This window comes from Monoraphidium neglectum (assembly GCF_000611645.1).
Source record: "Monoraphidium neglectum strain SAG 48.87 unplaced genomic scaffold scaffold00777, whole genome shotgun sequence".
Classification (NCBI taxonomy): domain Eukaryota; kingdom Viridiplantae; phylum Chlorophyta; class Chlorophyceae; order Sphaeropleales; family Selenastraceae; genus Monoraphidium; species Monoraphidium neglectum.
Window position 1 is genome coordinate 1 of NW_014012851.1, and position 19,740 is coordinate 19,740.

General features: G+C 67.3%; 13 protein-coding genes across 13 annotated transcripts; 2 read left to right on the forward strand and 11 right to left on the reverse strand.

Moving 5' to 3' along the window:
• Window positions 1-533: 533 nt before the first annotated feature.
• MNEG_5267 (hypothetical protein) lies at window positions 534-810 on the forward strand (the record flags this gene model as incomplete). Its single annotated transcript, XM_014046245.1, has 1 exon — window positions 534-810. A coding segment is annotated over one exon (277 nt), but the record flags the coding sequence as incomplete, so codon positions are not given.
• Window positions 811-848: 38 nt separating this feature from the next.
• On the forward strand, window positions 849-1,363 carry MNEG_5268 (hypothetical protein; the record flags this gene model as incomplete). The annotated part of the gene is made up of 2 exons (XM_014046246.1): window positions 849-1,282; window positions 1,309-1,363. The coding sequence occupies 2 exons, from the start codon at window positions 849-851 to the stop codon at window positions 1,361-1,363; spliced, it is 489 nt and encodes a 162-aa protein (XP_013901700.1).
• A 45-nt stretch (window positions 1,364-1,408) lies between these two features.
• MNEG_5269 (hypothetical protein) lies at window positions 1,409-4,331 on the reverse strand (the record flags this gene model as incomplete). The annotated part of the gene is made up of 3 exons (XM_014046247.1): window positions 1,409-2,860; window positions 2,918-3,637; window positions 3,798-4,331. 3 exons carry the CDS (start codon window positions 4,329-4,331, stop codon window positions 1,409-1,411), a joined length of 2,706 nt encoding a protein of 901 aa, XP_013901701.1.
• A 481-nt stretch (window positions 4,332-4,812) lies between these two features.
• Window positions 4,813-6,141, reverse strand: MNEG_5270 (hypothetical protein; the record flags this gene model as incomplete). Its single annotated transcript, XM_014046248.1, has 2 exons — window positions 4,813-5,599; window positions 5,735-6,141. 2 exons carry the CDS (start codon window positions 6,139-6,141, stop codon window positions 4,813-4,815), a joined length of 1,194 nt encoding a protein of 397 aa, XP_013901702.1.
• A 101-nt stretch (window positions 6,142-6,242) lies between these two features.
• On the reverse strand, window positions 6,243-6,500 carry MNEG_5271 (hypothetical protein; the record flags this gene model as incomplete). The annotated part of the gene is made up of 1 exon (XM_014046249.1): window positions 6,243-6,500. The coding sequence occupies one exon, from the start codon at window positions 6,498-6,500 to the stop codon at window positions 6,243-6,245; it is 258 nt and encodes an 85-aa protein (XP_013901703.1).
• A 95-nt stretch (window positions 6,501-6,595) lies between these two features.
• Window positions 6,596-6,964, reverse strand: MNEG_5272 (hypothetical protein; the record flags this gene model as incomplete). Its single annotated transcript, XM_014046250.1, has 1 exon — window positions 6,596-6,964. The coding sequence occupies one exon, from the start codon at window positions 6,962-6,964 to the stop codon at window positions 6,596-6,598; it is 369 nt and encodes a 122-aa protein (XP_013901704.1).
• Window positions 6,965-7,007: 43 nt separating this feature from the next.
• MNEG_5273 (hypothetical protein) lies at window positions 7,008-8,345 on the reverse strand (the record flags this gene model as incomplete). The annotated part of the gene is made up of 1 exon (XM_014046251.1): window positions 7,008-8,345. The coding sequence occupies one exon, from the start codon at window positions 8,343-8,345 to the stop codon at window positions 7,008-7,010; it is 1,338 nt and encodes a 445-aa protein (XP_013901705.1).
• Window positions 8,346-8,392: 47 nt separating this feature from the next.
• Window positions 8,393-9,433, reverse strand: MNEG_5274 (hypothetical protein; the record flags this gene model as incomplete). Its single annotated transcript, XM_014046252.1, has 1 exon — window positions 8,393-9,433. The coding sequence occupies one exon, from the start codon at window positions 9,431-9,433 to the stop codon at window positions 8,393-8,395; it is 1,041 nt and encodes a 346-aa protein (XP_013901706.1).
• A 100-nt stretch (window positions 9,434-9,533) lies between these two features.
• MNEG_5275 (hypothetical protein) lies at window positions 9,534-9,875 on the reverse strand (the record flags this gene model as incomplete). Its single annotated transcript, XM_014046253.1, has 1 exon — window positions 9,534-9,875. One exon carries the CDS (start codon window positions 9,873-9,875, stop codon window positions 9,534-9,536), a length of 342 nt encoding a protein of 113 aa, XP_013901707.1.
• A 29-nt stretch (window positions 9,876-9,904) lies between these two features.
• MNEG_5276 (hypothetical protein) lies at window positions 9,905-12,046 on the reverse strand (the record flags this gene model as incomplete). The annotated part of the gene is made up of 1 exon (XM_014046254.1): window positions 9,905-12,046. One exon carries the CDS (start codon window positions 12,044-12,046, stop codon window positions 9,905-9,907), a length of 2,142 nt encoding a protein of 713 aa, XP_013901708.1.
• Window positions 12,047-12,299: 253 nt separating this feature from the next.
• MNEG_5277 (hypothetical protein) lies at window positions 12,300-16,760 on the reverse strand (the record flags this gene model as incomplete). The annotated part of the gene is made up of 1 exon (XM_014046255.1): window positions 12,300-16,760. One exon carries the CDS (start codon window positions 16,758-16,760, stop codon window positions 12,300-12,302), a length of 4,461 nt encoding a protein of 1,486 aa, XP_013901709.1.
• A 57-nt stretch (window positions 16,761-16,817) lies between these two features.
• MNEG_5278 (hypothetical protein) lies at window positions 16,818-17,498 on the reverse strand (the record flags this gene model as incomplete). The annotated part of the gene is made up of 1 exon (XM_014046256.1): window positions 16,818-17,498. One exon carries the CDS (start codon window positions 17,496-17,498, stop codon window positions 16,818-16,820), a length of 681 nt encoding a protein of 226 aa, XP_013901710.1.
• Window positions 17,499-17,580: 82 nt separating this feature from the next.
• Window positions 17,581-19,320, reverse strand: MNEG_5279 (hypothetical protein; the record flags this gene model as incomplete). Its single annotated transcript, XM_014046257.1, has 3 exons — window positions 17,581-18,231; window positions 18,593-19,003; window positions 19,153-19,320. 3 exons carry the CDS (start codon window positions 19,318-19,320, stop codon window positions 17,581-17,583), a joined length of 1,230 nt encoding a protein of 409 aa, XP_013901711.1.
• Between the last annotated feature and the right edge of the window lie 420 nt (window positions 19,321-19,740).

Below are 19,740 nucleotides of genomic sequence, written 5' to 3' on the forward strand. Positions count from 1 at the left end.
GGGGGGTGGCTCGCGGGGGCATAAAGGATGTTGGAACACAGTAAAGCACAGCCATGCAGACCATGCAGACCATGCAGACCACACAGACCGCAGCGAAAAGCAAGTACGAGCGCGGACGCGACACCATCTTTGGGCGGGGATTGCAGGCAGCCACGGCAGACCGTGACGCGGTGATTGAGTCAGAGGCAGAGGCAGACAGCAGCGCAGCGGCTCGCATCGCAAAGCTTCAGGCAGACGGGGAGGCGCTGGCCGTCGTGTTTAAGCTTTTTCCAGCAGAGGCGCGTGTGAAAATCTGCAGGCAGGCCATGGCAGAATCAAAGGCAACTTTTGAGGAGTTTGTGGGCCCCTTGCTGACTGAAGAGGCCCCAGCAGAGATGCTCGAGGTGTTCAGTGCGTTGTGCCAGCAGTTTGTACGGGACGCGAGAGCGGAGGTGGGGCAGGGCGATGCGGCAGGCACATAGGCAAAAAAAACTTGTGGTTAGGGTAACAGATGCTGGCCGTAATCGAATACCCGTTCCGCACCAGCGCGGCAGCCCGCGGGCACATGGCTGCTTACTACGCGCGGCAGCGAGAGGACCCTGAATATGTGGCCCAGAACCGCGAGCGCGCACGGCGCTGGAAAGAGCAGAACCGCGAGCGCGCGCGCGAAAGCAACCGGCTGCGCATGCGCCGCCTGCGGCTGGAGCAGCGGCTGGCAGCGGGCGACGAGTGCACGGCCCCAGGGCCCGAGCTGCTGCCGCCGCGCCAGCGCAGCTCCAAGTACGTCAAGCTGGTGGCGCCGCCAGAGCCAGAGGAGGGGGCATAAAGCGCGTTCGAGTACCCACAGAATAAACCGGCCCACAGAGAAAATGCCTGATTACGCCAGCTACGCCCGCATCAACGCAAGTGAGGCCGCCGAGGCCCAGGTCAGGGTGGTCGACCAGCCTTACAGAGTCAACGGCTGCGAGCTGCACTTGGTGACCGCGTGGCTGGCGTGTGAGGAGGCCGACACGCGCTTTGCCTTCGCGATCAAGGGCGCCCGGGCCGGCGCGCGCCAGGCGCCCTGGGGCGCCTTGGGCCTGGTCATCAGCGGCGAGTGGAAGGCCGTGGTGCGGGGCATCGAGAAACAGGCCGCCATGTTCCTAGCCAGGGAGCATCCAAACACAACTTTCCGCTCGGGCTTCAAGGTCCTGGCGCGCGCCGGCGAGCTGTTTGAGGTGCAGCACGCCGCTGAGGGCAAGGGGCCCAAGGCGGGCATCAAGGCCGGCGACACGCTGGACGTGACCGTGGCCTGCGACGGCCTGTGGGTGGACCCCGCGCGTCGGACAGGGCACGTGCGCTGGAAGTTTGTGGCAGCGAGCGTGACCGGCAGCCGGGCGGTTGAGGAGGCCAAGGCTTTCGGCGCCTTTGCGTTCCTTGACGACTGAGCTCACACAAACACGTACTCGGCCAGCACCTTGTCCGTGATGGAGGCCGGCAGCTTGACCTGCTGTTGCCGCTGCAGCTCGCCGGTCGAGCGGTACAGCAGGGCGTCTGCGTGCGTGCCGCTGCTGATCTTGGTGTCTTCTTCAGAAAGCACGAGGGGGCCGCCCAAGGGCGGGCCGTCGGCCTGTCCCTGGCCCCGCAGCAGCCGGAGGAAGACGGCGCCCCGCGCTTTCCTGGCGACCCAGCCGGCCGTCACGTAGCCGGTCTTGCCGCTGCGCCTGGGCTGTTTGACCGACAGGCGCTCGGGCCCCTCGGGCTCGCCCTCGGCATCCAGCACCACAAACTCGCCCGCCTTCAGGTCCAGCTCCTGCAGCGTGCGCCTCTCCTTGCGCTCGCGGGTCTGGCGGGGCGCCGCCCTGCCCTGCAGCGCCGGCTCGTCCACAGCGATGCCCTCTTTGCGGCTGGTGATCTTTTTGCGGGCCTTCTCTTGCTTGGCGGGTGTCTTGTCCACTGACAGGTCCTGGGCCCCCTCCCCTGCTGGCTGCAGCTCGTTGGGCTTGAAGCGCCGCGTCAGCCCTTCCACCAAGTACTTGTAGCCGTCTCGGTCCTTGACCGCGTACACCTTGAGGCTCCACCTGGGCTTGGTGCCCTTGGTGAAGGTGCTGGCGTTCTCCAGGATGCGCACACGCGCGCCGGGGGCGTACTTCTGCTGGGCGTCGTCGATCGCCTCGTTCAGCTTGACCTCCCTCGAGTAGCGCTCCAGCTGTTCGCTCTCGGGCGCCGCCCAGGCCTGGTTGGGGGTGACGCCCAGGGTGCGGTGCACCGTGTCGTTGTAATCGACGACGATGTCAGGGATGAACTTGAGCCAGTCGCCCTCCACACCAGCCTCCACGTAGCGCATCTCCAGCTGCCGCTTCAGGGTGCCCACCAGCCTGTCAAGGATGCCGAGGCGGTCTGAATCGTGGGAGATGTGATCGTCCTTGGCAATGTCGGTGTACACCGCGATGCCCAGCGCCTCGTTGAAGGCCGCAAACTGCTTGGCCGCAAACTCATCGTCGGCCATCACCATCTTGACGCGCGTCTGCAGGGCCTTGACGCTGCTCACGCCGACCGCCCTCAAGAACGCCTCGTACTGGCCGAGGATGTCGGCCATGGTCCTGGCTTTCAGGGGGTACAGCCAGGCCTTGCGGCTCAGGATGTCGACCGCCAGCAGCGCCTGGGCGCAGCCCTTGTTGCCCCTGCGTTTGGCGAAGCCAAAGTGCACCACGTCCAGCTGGAAGCTGCGGGGCTGCGCCGTGATCTTGTAGTTCAGCTCCGCGGGGCGCTTGTCCACGCCCTTGAAAACCTGCCTCAGGTCAGACTGGGCAAAGTATTCATCCAGCACCTTGCCTGGGATGCCCTGCCCCCTCAGCTCCTGCTGCAGTTTGGTCTTTCCGAGGTACTTGAGGCGTGGGGCCTTCTCCAGCAAGCCCTGCAGCTTCTCCATTTACCCCTAGTGCAGATACTTGCTGACAAAGGCCAGCCTGGCCAGCTCCGTGAGGCGGTCGAGGCGCGACGCCACGTGGCGCAGCACGACGTCGCGGGGGCTGGCGCTGGACAGCGTGTCGACGCGCAGCACCAGCGTGTTGTCCGGCATGTCGTCCAGGGGCGCCAGGACGGCGTGCGTGATGTGCACGTCCAGCTGGTTGAGAGAGCGCTCTGCAATCTCGACGGCAAACTGGGAGTCGGAGAGGGGGATGTATGTGTAGAAGTCGAAGGGGGTCTGCTGGATGGGGATGGTGGCCAGCACGCGTGTGGGCTGCACGCGCCCCGCCTGCGCCACGCAGTTCTGCGCCGACAGGGACGTGATGCCGTCCACCGTAATCGCCAGCGAGCTGACCGGCGCCAGGTCCACCAGCGTGCTGGACCCAAACGCCTCCCCCTCTGGAGCGTCGCCGGGGGCGAAGCCCAGGATCTGCCAGCTGTTGTTGTCGAACGCCAGCGAGTGGTCGGTGTCAAAGAGGAAGGAAAACCCGTCTCTGTATCCCTCGTACCGCATGCTGACCCCTGGGTACTGCCGCATGGTCTCCTTGCACAGCTCCCTGTAGGTGTAGTTGCCGGGCCCCAGGGTGACGTTGTGGGCCGCGCCGGTGGCGACGTCAGTGAATGTGAAGCTGTTGTTGCGGACCGTGACCTTGGGAAAGCTGTAGAAGCAGCCAAACTGCTGCAGGTGCACGCGCAGCCGCTCGTGGGGCTGGCAGCGGATCAGGGCGGGGGGCAGCACGACGCTCCAGCGGTCCGGCGTGCCCCCTGGGCGCCGCTGGCGCGAGTCCAAGAACAGCGTCTGGCTGCGCACGGGCCGCTCCATTTCTTGCTACACTTGGCGCCGGTCAGTTTCCCGCGGCCGCGTACACCACCAGCGTCAGGGCCCACTGGCAGTTGCCGTCCAGCCCGGCCGCCAGGGCGCCGTCTATGGTGCGCAGCTGCAGGTTCAGCGTGCCGTGCTGCCAGCTGGGCACGCTCAGCACGGGCGCCGTGTGGTTGGCCTCGCCGGACAGCTGGTAGCCCTTGACCTGCGCCAGCGTGCCCGCCGGCCGGCGGCCGTGGCGCGAATCGAACACGTTGGTCGCCAGCTGGTCCGAGGAGAGGATCAGGGTTTTGTGCTCCAAGCCGGTGGGGTCGCTCAGGCTGCCGTCGGCCTCGGTGACGTATGCAGGATCCAGGTTGAACGCGCGCACGTTGACCATCCACACCGCATCGGCCGTGCACTCGATGGGATAGTTCATCACAAACAGGGCGTCGCTCTCTGTGCCGCCCACGCGGTCCACGCTCCTCAGGGTCAGCTCATACACCTGGGGCCGCGCCTTCTTGGTCCTGGCTGGGCGATGGGGGGCGGCTGCCTGCTGCTCCGCCATCGTGCTGACCGTCTCCGTGGCCAGCGACGACATTCTCAGGTGGTTTGAACTTAGCTGCGATAATTGCCTCCCACTCCTGCGTGCCCTGGCGCAGCACTTGCATGTCGGTCACCTCCACGCAGCCGTCGGGCCCCAGCTGATGCCGCAGCGGCTCAAGCACGCGTTTGTCCAGCCGCCGGGCGGCCCTTGCAAAGCCGCGCGGGTCGCTGCAGTAAACGGCCGCGATCTGCTTGGCCAGAGCGGGGGGCACGCTGGGGTAATCGCGGACGATCGCGGAGGCGCAGACGGCTTGCTCGGCGTCTGTCATCAACAGCAGGGTCTGAAATGGGGGCCGACAAAAAACAGGGGGCAGTGCAAGGCGCGCTTGGGTGTAACTAGTGTCATCTGTGACGTCAACGGGTTACGCCAATTACGTCACCTTAGTCATTGGCACGGGTGACACCGGTGACACGGGTGACATTTACTCGGTTCACGGGTGACGGCTGGTAAGCATGCCTTATCAGGAGGGGTCCTGTCAGCCGTCGGGCACGATGTAGGCGTCCCAGCCGCTGCGGTATCGCTTCGAGGGGTCCGAGGTTGTGAGGTCAACATACAGGAACCCGTGCTGGGGCTCGGTGGCGACCGCGTACGCCTCCTCAAAGGCCCCCTCCCTTTCCCTGCCCGTCGCCAGCTCCTCGACCATCTTCTCCACCATCTTGGCCTGGGGCGTCTTCCACACGAGCGCGCCCGTGCAGTTCTCGCGGATGGCGCGGGGCACGCTGCCGCTGGCGCACCAGCTCTGCACGCACAGCCACACGGTGACGCCCAGGCCGTCGCCCACGTGGCGATGGCGGATGCACAGGTTGGTCAGCTTGCTCTTGCTGCCGCTGCTGCTCATCAGGCGCGTGCCCTGGCAGTCGTCAAACACCACGTGCAAGACACAGGGCGTGTCCTTGCTGTACCTGTACTTGGGTGGCTCCTCAGACTCCAGCAGGCCCAGCCGTTCGGCACGCATCAACAGCGCGGGCGGCAAGCTGGCCGCCTCGCCGCCCCGACGCATGGCGCGCTGCAGCTGCGCCCACACCTCCTTCTCCTCCTGGTACCTCTGCCACTCGCGCGCCTCCTCGTCCACCGCCGCCAGCACCGCGTCAATGGCGCCGTTGTCGGGCGAGTCGTGCTTGTCTGCATCTTTGACCCCCAGCTCATCCAGGTAGGCCTTGTTGGACTGGCAGGTGGGACTGAGCCAGAACACGCGGTCGCAGCAGCGGGCGCGCTTCATCTGGCGTAGCATGCTGGTGATCGCCACGCCCTTGCCCGCGCCCCTGTGGCCCGCCAAGATGAACAACCCGTGCAGCTTGGGCATGTCAGGGGGCGTCGGCACTGCGAACGCAGACTTGCCCTTGGGCAGCCAGGTGGGGTACTTGCCAATCGGCTCGTTTCTCATGTCTGACTCTTACCTGTAGCCCTGAATTTGCTGCATCACCATGGACATCAGCTCCTGGTTGACCTGCTGGGTCACGCGGCCGCGGGCCAGGTTGAGCACATCGGGCGCGCTGCTGCTGCTGCTGGCCTGCTGAAGCGGTGGCTGCTGCTGCGCGAGGTACTTCTGCAGCTTGGCGCGGATGTAGGCCTTCACCTCTGGGTCCAGCTTGTGCACCACAGGGGCGGCGGGCGCGGCAGGCGCCGGCGGCGGCGACGGCGGCGTCGGCTCCGGGCGCTTGGGGGGCTCGGCGCCCAGCTCCTGCAGGCGCTTGACGGCCTGCAGTGCGCGTTTCTCGGCCGCCTGCTTGGCCTTGGCGTCGCGCGCGCCCTTGGCCAGCTCGCGCCGGCGCTCCAGCAAGCGCGCCGCCTTCTCGCGCGCCATCTCTAGCCGGGCGTCATCGTGATCAGCGCCGGCGTCTGCGGGGTTCGCCGTGTCAACTACCTGGGGCTGACCGTCAGAGCTGTCCATGTGCTTTTGCTAAGCTAATGGATCAAAAAAGGCACGGGCCTGTGCTTGAGCACGGCGGCGGCGGGGATCTTCAGCGAGCCGTTGTTCGGCCAGATGGTGCTGGCGGGGTTGCCCTCCTTGCCTCCAGGCGCCATCCAGCGCCCGTGGGTGACGCCCAGGAAGTTGGCGGGCATCGTCCAGCGCGGCCGCGTGTACAGGGCGCAGAACTGCGAGCGGTCGGCGGCGGCGGCCAGGGGCGCCAAATATTCGGTCTTGCTTTTCAGGTCCAGCATCGCCTTGTCGGCGCGGGGCAGAGCGGGGTCCACCAGGGGGCCGTGGAGGCTGGGGCGGCGCGGGGCGAAGCCTGCGCTGTTCATGTTGGCTGCTTTCACGCCAGATTTAGGACGGTGGGCTGCCTGCTGAAGGTGACGCGGGCGACACGCGTCTCGGGCCCAACCACGCGGTACTTGACGCCCGTGCCCCTCGCCCCCAGGCTGAACTCCTTGGCGTGCACATGGCAGCAGTGCGGGCGCAGGGCCTGGCGCAGCACCGTCAGCGCCCGCTGCTCGTTCAGGGGAGTCTGGGTGTAGTGGCGCTTGCAGGGCATCCAGCACTCAGCCAGGCCTGCGTCCAGCAGCGCGCCCACGCGCGCGGCCGTGCCTAGGCGCCGCATGTCGTGCCTGGTGAACCAACGGGCGTCGGCCAGCGAGGTCAGGCCGAAGGCCTCCAGCAGGCGCTGCAGGTCGTCTCCCGTCATCAGCGCTCGGAACAGTTGGAAGTGCTGCATCCTTGCTTTGAGATCAGGCAATGACTTCCACCTGCTTGTACTGCCCCACGCGCGCGATCGCGGTGGTCTTGGCCACCAGCATCTTGCTGGCACGCGCGGCGCCCGCGACCTCGGTGACCCACTGGATTCCGGCGCTGTTGCCCAGGGTGTTGAGCCCAGACGCCAGGCGCAGCTCGGGCTCGGCGCCGGGGTACTCGAAGCTCACGGCGTGGGCGCAGCCCAGGGCCTGGTAGTTGGCCAGGCCGTCCAGCCACGGCGCGCTGCTGACGCCCTTGGTGGCGCGGTAGATGCCGAACGCGTCGGCGGTCTGGGCAAAGGCCTCAGGCGCGGTCGCGGGGTAGGTGGGGTAGCTGACGGCGCCCACCTGGAACTGGCTGCTGGCCAGGGAGGTGTTGGCGCCGGTGCCGTGCACGAAGTAGGCCGACTTGTAGTCCGGCTTTGCGTTGGCGTTGATGCGGGCCACCACGGCGTCCACGGCGGCGTTGGAGCCGCCCGTGCTGGGGATGTCTGTCCAGCTGCCGGGCGTGAAGGCGACGGGCGCGTAGTTGCTGGCGCTCACGGCCTGGGGGTCCATCCACACGCCGCACACGTAGTCCAGCGACTGGGTCGACAGGTTGAAGCCCAGGGTGTCCTGGGTGCCCGCCGGCGTGCCACCCAGGGTGGTGTAGTAGCGGTCGAACGGCAGCTCCAGGGGGTTTGACTGCATCAGCTTGGCGACGCCCGCCTCGTACACGCCGCCGTCGTCCAGCGCGATGCAGTCCACGTAGGCGGTGATGTTGGCGAAGTTGATGCCACACGTCACGGGCGCGGCGCCGGCGCCGATGAAGGCGCGGTTGGCCCCGGCCAGCTTCACGTAAACGCGCAGGGGCGCCAGCGACACGTCGATCACGCGTGGCTGCACGCTGCCCAGGAAGCCCAGCCAGGAGTTGAGGCTCATGCGCTCGGCCGCGTGGAAGCCGGTGGGGTTGCCGACCGTCTGGTTCTGCAGCGCGCGGCGCAGCGGGCGCTTGTCGGCGCCCAGCTTGTAGTCCATGAACAGCTGGTACAGCTGATTAGTCATGGCGCAGCCCGAGTCGATCATGTAGCCGTTGCTCTCCACGCTGATCTGCTCCACGGCGCTCTCGACGCCCTGCGCCAGGCGGCAGGTGGTCGCCGCGCCGCCGCCGTTGGTGGTGGTCAGGTCCCACGTCAGCTCCAGCGAGTCGAGCAACACGTGGCTGGCGGGCAGGTCAAAAGAGATGACGTCACCGGGCTGAGCGCTCGCCTGGTTCAGCGGGCGGATCTTGAACTTGTTCACCGACAGGCTCAGGCGGTTCAAGTAGTAGCGCAGCGACTTGGGGAGGGCGGCCATGGCTGCTGCAGCAGGCTTTCCTGTATGCTTGCACACCGCAAAATAAATCAACGGTCCCCCATGAACGCCTGGAAATCCAGCTCCTGCTCGTGCTCCTCCACGAGCCGGTCGGCGATCGCCTGCGCCCGCGCACGGCCCTCCTGCACCTGCTGCTCAAATGCAGGCGGCTCGCGCCCTTGCTGATGCTCGGCCACCAGCCTGTCAGCGACGGCCTGCGCCCGCGCGCGGCCCTCCCGCACCCGGCGCTCAAACTCTTGCGGCTCGCGGCCCTGCTGATGCGCAGCCACAAGCCTGTCGGCTACGGCCTGAGCCCGCGCGCGGCCCTCTTGCACCTGCTGCTCAAAGTCCGGCGGCGGGCCCACCCTCGCCCGCTGCTGGGCCCGCTGGTCGGCCCCCTCGACGGCAGGGCGGTCGCCCAGGTCCCTCGCCTGGCGCATCTGGGCGTCGCCCGCTGCGGGAGGCTCGGGCAGGGGCTGGTACCACTGCCTCGGCTGCAGGGCCAGGTGACGGGCCGCCGCGGGCTCGCCCAGCTGCGCCTGGGACGGGGGCTCCTCCACGATGCCGCCGCGGTCGACCCGGGGCGCCCGCGACGCTGCGTCGGAGGGCCCGGCGGCCGCCGCCGCCGCGGGCGCCAGGCGCAGCCTCTGCAGCTCACCTGCCAGATCATCGGCCGAGCTGCTGTCGGCCATGCTGGCCGCGGGCGAGGGCGAGGGCGGCTGCGACGGCCGGTGAGCCGGCTGGGCGGTGGACACGGACATGACGCTGGGCGCCCGGGAGGGCGGCCGAGCGGGCGGCGCGGAGGGGGGCTCGTCCGGCGGGGCGTCGGGCCCCACGCCCACGCTGCGGGAGTCTGGCGGCGGCCGCCGGGTCTCCTTCACGTACACGACAGCGGCGTCGCGCGCGCTGCCCTGGCTCAGCTGCCAAGGCATCAAGGGAGGGTAGGCAAAGGCGGCCGCCGAGGGGCTGGCGGCGGGGCGCGCCGCGGTCTGGCGCACGCTCACGTTGACCGCGACTGCGGACCCCTTGGTCTTTGCCGTGGCCGCAGCACCTGGCTTGGCCTTGGCTTTCTGTTTCCTCTTCGCCGGCATGCTTGCTTTACCTACGCGCGGGCAAAAAGTCAAGGCGCCCTGTCTGGCACGCCGGCGTCAAAAAGTCTGGGCGCCGAGAGTGCCACGTCAGCTTGTGACGTCACGGTGACGCCACGTCAGCTTCCTCCACGTCGCCCGTGAGCATGCCGTGATCCGGCCGCGCCGCCCAGTGGATCTCCAGCCTGCAGGGCGGCTCGTAAGCGCGCCTGCCCGGGGCGGGCGTCATCGGCCGCGCGTACTCCAGGGTGAAGCTGTCCAGCTCCTTGCGCGTCACCGAAAAGTGCTGCCCCTTGTTCAACGGCCCCACGACGGTGGCCTGCAGCCAATAATTGCCGGGCATCCACACCGACAGCGGCACGGTGATGGAGAAGCGCGGCATGAACCACCGCTGCGGCTCGATCGTCTCGACGTGGATCCCAAAGAATTCGCGGCGGGGCGGCATGATTGGCGGTGATATCATAAGCAGCATTTTTAATTGTAGCTTGTCACCACCCAGCTGCCTCGGATCGCCGTGATCTGGGTCAGGTTGGCATCGTACTCCGAGAACAAGCGCAGGGCGTTGATGCGGGATGCAGGGCCGGTGATGCGCGCGCTGGCGAGGCCGCGCCAGGGGTAGTAGCCGGGAATGTAGCCGGCCGTTTCGCACTGGATGATGTTTGAGCCGCTGGTGAGCGCGGAGATCAGCATCTTGCTGTTGCAGGGGTTGCCCACATCCATAGGGTACTTGTGGCGGAACCGGCTGTAGTTGCTGGTGGTCACGTACTCGGGCGCGTTGGCGACCACGCCGTACGCGATCTCGTAGCCGTAGTAGCCGGTGGCGAGGGCCGTGGTGCCGCCGTCCGTGTACACCTGCCAAGCGGGCCGCACGCTGCCCTGGCCCTGCAGGTTGGAGCACGTCATCGTCCAGCGGACCTCGTGCATGCCGTAGTTGCTGTTGAGCGGGATGACGACCGGCCCGCTGCCAAAGGTGCCCTGAGCCACGTTGCTGGGCGCCCCGCCGCCGCCGCCGCTGATTGAGAAAGCTTGGTTGCTGGCGGCCACCGCCGTGTTGCTGGAGAACCCGATCTGGGCCGTGGGCACCGCCGGGATGGCGTTGGACGCCCAAGCCGCGCTGGCCAGAGCCGCGTAGGCGGTGTTGCTGGCCGCCCAGGCGCCGTCCGCGCCGGTCAAACCCTGCACGCCCTGGGCGCCCTGCGCGCCCTGGGGCCCCTGCGGCCCGGCCGCGCCCTGAGGCCCCGTGGCCCCCGCCGGGCCCTGCACTCCTTGGCTGCCCGCGGGGCCGCCCAGCATGTGCACCACCACGTCCACGGGGCCCGCCGACGGTGCCCCGCTGTAGAAGGTCGCGCCCTGCAGCTTGAACTGGGTCCCTGCTGTCATGTAGACCAGGTTGGCGACCTGCGTGTGGTTGGTGCGGTAGTAGTCGGTGCTGCCGTTGGGCTTGAAGTCGCGGCACACAAAGCCGTGCTGCAGCAGCACGTTGCTGGGCGTCATCGTCCCCGAGACCTGTGTAGCTCGCACCTTGACCTCGACGTTGGACCCGCCCACGGTGACTGCAAAGCGGTAGCACCCCGTGTACGGGGCCGTGAGGTTGCTGCAGGGCAGGTTGGATGCAAACAGGCTGCCAGGGTCCAGCACACGCGTGTCCATTGAGAGATCCGTCCAATCGTACGGCAAACCCACGTCCTGGGTCTTGTACCAGCCCGCCACGGGCACGAAGCCGGCTGCGCCGCCACTCGCTGACACCCCAGCGCTGCTGAGAAAAGGCAGTTGGTTGGAACACCAGGTGCTGACGTTGCTGCCGTAGATGATCGCGGGGACGTACCCGTTGAGCTCTCCCAGCGCCGCGTTGGCCGTCACCACCGCCGCAGCGGCGTTGGTCTGCGCCGCCTGGATCTCGGCGTCAAACGTCACGACAGCGTTCGAAGCGGACGCGGCGATGCCGTAAGCTGATTGGGCCAGGTTGCAGGCAGCCTCCGCGGTGGCGCTGGCGGCGTAGGCTTGGTTGCTGGCGGTGGATGCCAGGGAGTGAGCGGAGGCGGCCGCGGCCCCCGCCGCCACGGCCGTCGCGTTTGCAGTGCCGGCCGCGAGCAGCGCGGCGTCTGCCGTGCCCTGCGCCGCGCCCGCCGCCAGGTCCGCGGCCGCCGCGGCGCTCGCCGCCAGGTCGGCCGTCTCCTGGGCGCCCGCGGCCGCCTCTCGTGCAGCCTCGGCGGCCGATCGGGCGTTCACCGCTGCGTTGCTGCCCCAGGCGGCTGTATTGCTGCCCCAGGCGGCTGTATTGCTGCCCCACGCGGCGGCGTTGCTGCCCCACGCGGCGGTGGCTTGGCAGTCGACCACTGCATTGGAAGCCCAGCGGGCGGTGTCGTCGGTCATTACCACCTGGTTGGAGGCCCACCCGGCCGTGTTGCTGCTCCAGAACGCCACATTGCTCACGGCCACGACCTGATTGGAAGCCCACTGCCCCCCCTGAGCCGGCCAGAGGTTGTTGGAGCACCACACGCTCAGGTTGCTGGAGAACACGACGCCGTTGCTGGTCCACTCAACCGTGTCCTGCAGCTCCTCAAAGTTGGGCTGGCGCCACCACGACACGGGGTTGCCGTTGTATGCGAATGCCATCGTCCTTACAAGTAAGCACAGGGCAGTCCGCCCGGAGACACACCCAAACCCTCGCGGGGCAGCAGCGCGCCAGCAGCGCGCGCTCCCCGCACATGGGCAAGGCCCCTTGGCAGCGGCAGGCGGGGCAGTCGTACACCGCCTCCAGGCCGTTGCGGAGCAGGCGTGCGCGCTGCGCCGCCACCACTTGGTCCCCCTCCCGCCACAGCCACGCTCGCGAGGGGTGCAGGAAAGGCGCCAAAGGCTCCATTACTCTTCACTCGGGTTTTGAGATGCGCCAATGGCCGTGCGGCAGCGAAGTGACGCCGTCGTCCAGCCAGTGGCGTTTGTCCTCGAAACCGCTGAACACCACCCTGCCCTTGGTCTCCAGCAGGTACATCTGCAGCCGGTGGCTGCCCAGCTGCGCCACGTTGCGCTTCAGCTGCAGCTTGGCCTGCGCCTCGTTGCCGGCGTCTGAGTCCTCCTCGTACAGCTCCCGCAGCGTCTTGCCGCTGCCGAACAGCGCGTTGCATGCCTCCAGCACCTGGGCGTAGTCCGCCTCAAACACTTCGCGCTTCAGCACGTCCCTGGGCGTGCCCTTGGCCTTGCTCTTGACCACGCCGCCCTGCAGCCGCATCGTGTAGGCCTTGGGGCGCAGCGCCGTGAACTCCAGGATGATGTTGTCGTACAGCCCCGGCGCGGGCTTGTCCCTCTCCGCCCAGGCGTCGGCCGTCTCGTCGCTGAACTTGCCTTGGACCTTCTTGTTGGTGGGGTCGTAAAACTCGGGCATCGTGCGTCCAAGGCCGCTCAGGTCCAAGTGCTCCCTGAGCGCGTACATGTCAGCGTACGCGTCGCCCCGCTGGGCCAGGGGCAGCCCCGCGTCGTCGTACGTGATCTCGTACACCAAGCTGTCCGTGTCCGTGTAGGCCAGCTTGATGCTGGGGGGCGCGCGGTCGCCGCCGCCCCTGCCGAACTGCCCCAGCATCACCTCGTAGTGGAAGCGCTGCATGTGCAGCTTGCTTAGCTCCAACACGGACACACCGGCCGCCGTCAGGGTGCCCACGTTGGCCTGGGTCTGCCTCAGCAGCACCCCCTCCAAATCCTCGTTAATCGCGAAGCTGCCCTGGAACTCTGGCAGCTTCATGAGCTTGCCCAGCTGGTCCTGCCGCCAACACACTGTGTGGTTGGGGCGGTTGAGCACGTCCATCATCAGGCGCCCGTACAGCGCGTTGTTCAGCAGCTTGTACAGCGCCACCAGCCGCTCGTTGCCCGCCTTGGACGCCGCGATGCGCTTCTGGGTGATGTCCTCGATGTAGCCGGCCAGCCAGGGCGACTGGTCGAATTCCAGGACGTTGGTGACGCCCACGACCCGGTAGCCCTGCTGCAGCAGGAACTGCAGGTTGCGGTGGTGCAGCACGTAGTCGTGCTTGTCCTCGAGATCCAGCAGCAGCTTCTTCACGCTCGGGCAGCCGGGCGAGCGCAGGGCCTCGCTGAACGGCGACAGCATTTGGGGCGGCAGCTTGACCTCCGGCGCCAGGGGGTAATCGCCCATGCGGTCGTGGTGCTCCGACGGCAGCCAGATGCGCTTCACCTGCACGAAGCAGCCCCTGGGGCTATTGTCTGTGTACCGCGCCAAAAACGCCTCCAGGTCGCCCACTTCGCCACCGTCGATCATCTTGTAGTTGCCGGTCGGCAGCGCCTGGCACATGGCCCAGCTGTACAGCCCATTGGCGTCCACGTACAGGATGTACCGGCTTGGCTTGGACGGGTCGAAGCCAGCCCTCATGTACTTGTTGTTGGCCCGCAGCCGCCGCATGTTGACCACGCAGATGCCGCCGCGCTTGACGCGCATCGCCATGTCCAGCATCTCCTTGTGTGTGAAGGCCTCCAGCCTCACGTTGGGCTGCCGCCGCTCCACGTGCCTCAGGGCCGCCGCGTACGACAGGCCCGGCAGGCCGTAGAACCAGTAGGGGTCCAGCCCCAGGTCGTCGTCCGCCATCACGCTGCGCCTGAAGTTGTTCATGCAGTCCCCCAGCTGGTGCACGTCCAAGGACAGGTAGAGGTTGTGATAGTCCCGGAACGTGCGCATGCCAAACGTCTCCCACACTTCCTTGGCGTGCGCCCAGTCCTCCTCTGCGTCCGCCTTGTCCTTTTCAATGACGTCGGCCACCCGCACGTCGTCCCCGTTCTTCACGCCGCACAGCCGGTTCTGCTGCAGCTGCTCCACAGAAAACAGCTGGGGGCTGCTCCAGCGCTGGGGGTCGCTCCACTCGTAGGGGTAGACGCCCTTGCGCGCGGCCAGCTCCACCGCCCGCTCCAGCCGCGCGGGCTCCAGGCTGGCGCCAAAGCGCTGCCGCATCCAGTCCTCCACCATCGCGGACGTCAGCGGCAAGTTCTTGCGCACCCCGCCGGGCGCCTCCCTCAGCTCCTTGGTCACCTGCTCCAGGCTGCCCTGCAGGAACTGGCAGGAGTCCAGGAAGCGCAGCGTGGGGCCGTTGCCGCGCTTGTAGTCGATGGAAATGATCTTCTCAGAGTTGGCCATGATGACGCGGATCTTGTCCTGGCAGTTGCGCCGCCGCAGCCCCTTGGCCAGCAGCTTGAAGTCGTAGCCTCGCCCGTTGTGGAACAGCACCGGCACGTGGCAGCCCTTGCTGGTGTACCTGCGGTTGCAGCAGTTGTGCGCCGCGCCCCGGTAGGCGCCCGTCTCGTGGTCGTGGTCGCGCACCTTGGCCCACTCCTGCTTGTGGAACATGAGCCCGGCGCCGGGGTGCTCCGCTGCAAACACCTTCCTGGCGGCCAGGGTCTGCACCGGCTGTGCCAGCCAGAGCGCGTGCAGCCGGCGCTCCTCCTCGGTCAGCGTCGCGAAGCCGCGGTGCATGCGCCCCCTGCAGATGTGGCACTCCTTGGCGTTCGCATGGGCGGCCCGGGGCACGGTGGCAGGGTCCAGGGGCTTCAGGGACGCCCGCCAGCGCTCCTCCATCGCGACGGCCGCGTCGTAGCAGGCGTCCATCAGCGCCATCACGCACGCCTCGCCGCTGGTGCCCTCCGCCGGCTCGAAGCTGGTGACCAGGTCTGACAGCTTGTTGCCCTTGTTGTCCAGCGGCAGGATCCTCCAGCTGTTTGGGTCATGCTGGAACACGCGGTTGGTCTTGGGCTCCTGTTCAGGCGCCGCGCCGGCACCGGCGCTGCCGGCCATTTCCTCGTTGGTCGCCTCGGTATCGCTTATGATTGAGCCAATCACGGGCAGCTGTTTGTGGTAGTTCATCCCTCTCTGCATGGCCTCGCGCCCGAACGTCACGAACCGCTCCTGACTGTTGGGCTTGGGGAGGTTGACGCGCGTGCTGCAGCCGTGCTCGCTGTGCAGCAGCTCGTGGTTGGCGTAGGAGCGCTTTGCGTATGGCTCGTTGCAGATGGGGCAGATGGTGCAGCTGTTGTGGTTGGGCCTGCCGGCCAGCGCCAGGCAGGTGCCGCTGTGGTTCTTCCACAGCACGTAGTGGTTGGCGTCGTCGTCGCTGCCCGCACGGTTGCGGTCGCCGATCATCAGCACCCTCACCACAGTCTTGCCCTCGCGCTCCTTTTGGGTCGGCTGGGAGACGTGCAGAGGCACGATGCGCACGCCTGCTGGCCGGTCGGGCGGTGCCTCTGCCTCTGCCTCGGCCTCGGCCTCGGCCTCGGCCTCCGTCTCTGCCTCTAAGTCAGACTCCACCTCGGAGTCCTCAACGGCCTGCTCCCGCTCCCGCCAGTGGTACACGTCCACCACGTAGCGGGGGTTGCGCCTCTGGAACGTCGCCCAGTCGCGCTCGGTCATGGGGAAGCCGACGCCCGTCCAGTCAAAGGGGTCCCCCACCTCGCGCGCCAGGAGGTCGTAGGTCTCAGCCTGCGACACCTTGTCCGCCATCAACATGCCGTGCTGGCGCAGCAGCCCATACACCTTTGCGTGCAACGCCGTGCACAGGGGGTCTTGGGGGTTGCGGTACCGCATCTTGTGCTTGCTCTTCAGCACGTCGTGGACGGCCTTGTGGTAAGCGTGCGCCAGCATGACGTAACGCCCGCACTGCTGGCCGGTGCCGCGCACGTTGACCACGGCGCGGTGCCGCTTCAAGAACGCGGGCGTCTCCATGTCGCGCCCGCCCGCCACCAGCGCGCCGTCGTAAGCCCGCGCGCCGACGCGGTTGATGCGCAGCAGCTTCCAGCCCGACTCGCGGTGCTCCGTCTCCTCCATGTCCGTCAGCGCCGCCTCGGACGCCTTGGCCCAGAAACCGTCCAAGCCCTCGGCCTGGGCCACGTTGGTGAGCTCCTTGTTCTTGGCCGCAACTGGGTGGATCCTCACAGCCAGGCGGCGCTTGGTCGCCAAGTACCAGACCGCCTCCACGTAGGCCGCGCCCCTGAAAGGCACACGCTGCGCCAGCTTGGGCTTGATCGCCTGCCAGGCATCGCGCATGCGGCTCTCCACGTCCACGTCGCGCACCTTCAGCAGCGCCCCCTTGTAATCGCCGCCCGGCTCGTACGTGATGCCTTCCAGATCTGCGTGCCACCGCTCCTCGACGTCCGCGTATTTGTCCCAGCGATGGGTGAGCTTGATGCGACTACTGGTGGGGGTGGCCTTGCTGCTGCTGATGCTGGACCCTGCCTCCTCGCCCGCGGCGCGGCTGCGCTCAGCCGCCACCGCTCTCGCACGGGACTCGGCGTCCGACTGCGCGCGCTTTTGCTTGATCGCTGCCCAACCGTTGCGCGCCATCCTGTTGTGGGGTCCGAAAATGTTTTTTGGGTATGATACGCACATGGCGCGCGGCCCTTAAGCGCCCGCCGCCCCGCTGGCCAGCGCGTCCAGCAGCGCCGGCGGCAGCGCCCCTTTGGACCAGCGGCTGCTCGCTTTGTGCTGCCTGTACTGCGCGGCCAGCGCCTCGTCTTTGGGCCAGCTGTTTGAGAGCCGCACTATGTGCATGCCGTCTTTGCACGAGGCGCAGGTGCGTGGGTTGCAGCGCAGCGGCTCAAACCCCCCCGCGTTGGTCCAGATGCAGGTGCGCTTGCGCCAGGGGCTGCCGTACTGGCAATAATCCACCACACGCATGTTTGGCTGCAGGGGCTGCATCAGTGGTCTGTGCATCAGCAAGCCCTGGGGGTTTTCGAGCGTCCAGAGCCGCGGCTGCAGGTAATCAATTATATCCAAGCCCCTTTGCACCAGCCTGTCTGCCCCTTCTAGATCCCTGGGGCCCCCCGTGGTGCGCGCGCGGCTGTACATGGTGCAGGGCGGGCTGGCGTGCACCCAATCAAACGCCCCAGGCTGCCAGGCCGCACGGTAATCGAACTGCAGTATGTCTGTCATGTGCGTGGGATTGAACCGCCCCACACCGCGGATGTCGAGTGAGGTCACCTCGTACCGCACCGCCGACTGCGTCGCGTTTTGGCTGGCCGCCCAGTGGCTGATCGACCCCGTCCCGCTGAACAGTTCCAGAACTTTCAGAACAGATGACATATTTACACGTTTCTCTAAGGGACGAAAGGAAAACGAAAGAGGCAACACACCAAAAGAAAAGGGCAAGCAGCTGCACCACCGCTCAGCGCCGGCTGGCCGCCTTGTCCGGCGTGATGGGCGCGGCCGGCCCCTGCAGGAGCTCGATCGCGGCCTTGAAGGTGGTGGTGAGCACGTCGCGCGCGGTCTCCTCTGTGATCTTAAACCCCTCGTCAACTCGCACGCACAGAGCCTCATTGGCCGTGTCGCAGCAAACGCGTGTGTTGTCCTTGAACGGGGCGATGATGAGCGACGGCAGGTAACTCGCAAACAGCGCCGCCCTCATCTCGCGGTTGGGGATGTTGGCGACGATGCGCATCTTGATGCCGACGTCGCTGATGTAGAGCCACTTGCCGGTGGTGCCGTCAATCACGCACGCCGCCCCCACGCCAAAAAGCAGCTGCGCAGTGGGCGCCGGCAGCGCTGAGGCCATGGCCTCGTAGTGCTCAACGCCCATGCTGATGATCGCGATGGTGGGCGCACGCAGCCGCTCCGCCACGTCCCGCAGGCGGGCCGCCTCGTCCCGCAGGCGGGCCACCTCCATCTCCAGGCGGGCCACCTCCATCTCCAGCTTCTCGAACTCCTCGGGGTTGACGGCGGGCGGATAGAGCCCATCAATGTCCACGTCGGTGTCCGCGTCGGTGTCCGCGGCCGTGTCGGCGTCGCGCTTCCCGGTACCACTGCTGGTCACGATGCCCTGTGTTGGCGAGGCGGTCGCGGTGGAGCGATGAGGCAATGGGCTCGTTTACCGCGGGCGGGTAACCCGGAGCGGTGGCGCGCGTTTCCCGCGGGCGGGAAACACGGAGCGGCACACAAGCGGCAGCGGCGCGTTTCCCGCGGGCGGGAAACCCGGAGCGGCAGCGGCGCGTTTCCCGCGAGCGGGAAACACGGAGCGGCACACGAGCGGCAGCGGCGCGTTTCCCGCGGGCGGGAAACCCGGAGCGGTGGCGGCGCGTTTCCCGCGGGCGGGAAACCCGGAGCGGCAGCGGCGCGTTTCCCGCGGGCGGGAAACACGGAGCGGCAAGCAAGCAGCAAAAGATGCAACTCTCCTCACTCACCAGCTGCTCCTTCCAACCCTTGGCGTACTCGCGCACGAGCGTCTCCTCGGGCTTGTCGAGGACGTTGCGCTTGAGGTCCTGGATCACATCGCGCGCGCCGTCCGCGAACTTGGCGGCGCCGACCTTCCCCTTGTTAAGGTGGGAGTGGATGGTGCTGAGGTGCTCCGCCGCCCTGAGCGAGATGAGGTGCTTCTTCTCCCCGGCCGCGGGCTCGGGCTGCGCGTTGAGGACGGCCTCCACAACCACCAGCTTGCGGAACGTGTTGAGGAGCGTCTTGGGGGAGGTGTTGAGGTGCTTGGCCTCGTGCATCTGTGTGGCGAAGTTGGTGAACGAGGCGTAGCCCGTACGCTCCTGCAGCATCTTCTTGCCGCCGGGGGTCGTGGAGGTCTTGTAGATCAGGTACGGCCGTGACTGGTGGGCAAGGAGTGTGAGGCCGTGCACATGGTGAGGGGTAGGGATTGCGCAGGTTCATCATTGCTGCACAAACGGGACGTGCGCGTGTGCAGGCGTGAGAGAGCCCGCCCCGCGGGTGGAGCGCTTGCGGTTGCGCAAACACCCACCAGCATCATGTCCTCGAGGCCCTCCTTGCTCTTCCGCTCATCGGCGGCGAACAGGTTGTCCATCTCCTCGCAGATCGACTTGCCCGCATTGAGCTGCTGGGTGGTGGGCTTGGCCTGCTGCGCATGCGTCTTGCCGGCGCGCGGTGCGGGGGCGGACGTGGACGCCATCCTGCGGGAGAGAGGAGGGCGTGCGGCGCTTGTTCTCGTGCATGGATGCGATGCATATCGTGGGCGCCGCTGCTGCGTGTAAGGGGCGCGGCGTCGCTGCGGCCAGCTCGGCGCAGCAGTGCAGCAGCGAGTCAGCGCGGCCGGGCGTGCCCCACCCAGGAGCCGGCGCTGCAGAGCGCGAGCGCAAATCTTCTAATTCTTCGTAAAAGACCCTCTGATGCCGCTGTAAGACGCCGGCAGGCCCCCACCTGACTCCGGAGGACGTGCAAGGACCGTGCAGCCGGTGGGTAGCTCCAAACGGGACTCTCGACGGCGCAGAATATATTTAAAAGCGTATATGTCCTATTGGGTCGCAGTCCAGAGGCTTCCTTTGGCGAATGCTTGTGATGCTCTACCGAGATCGCTCAGACGGGCTCCGGG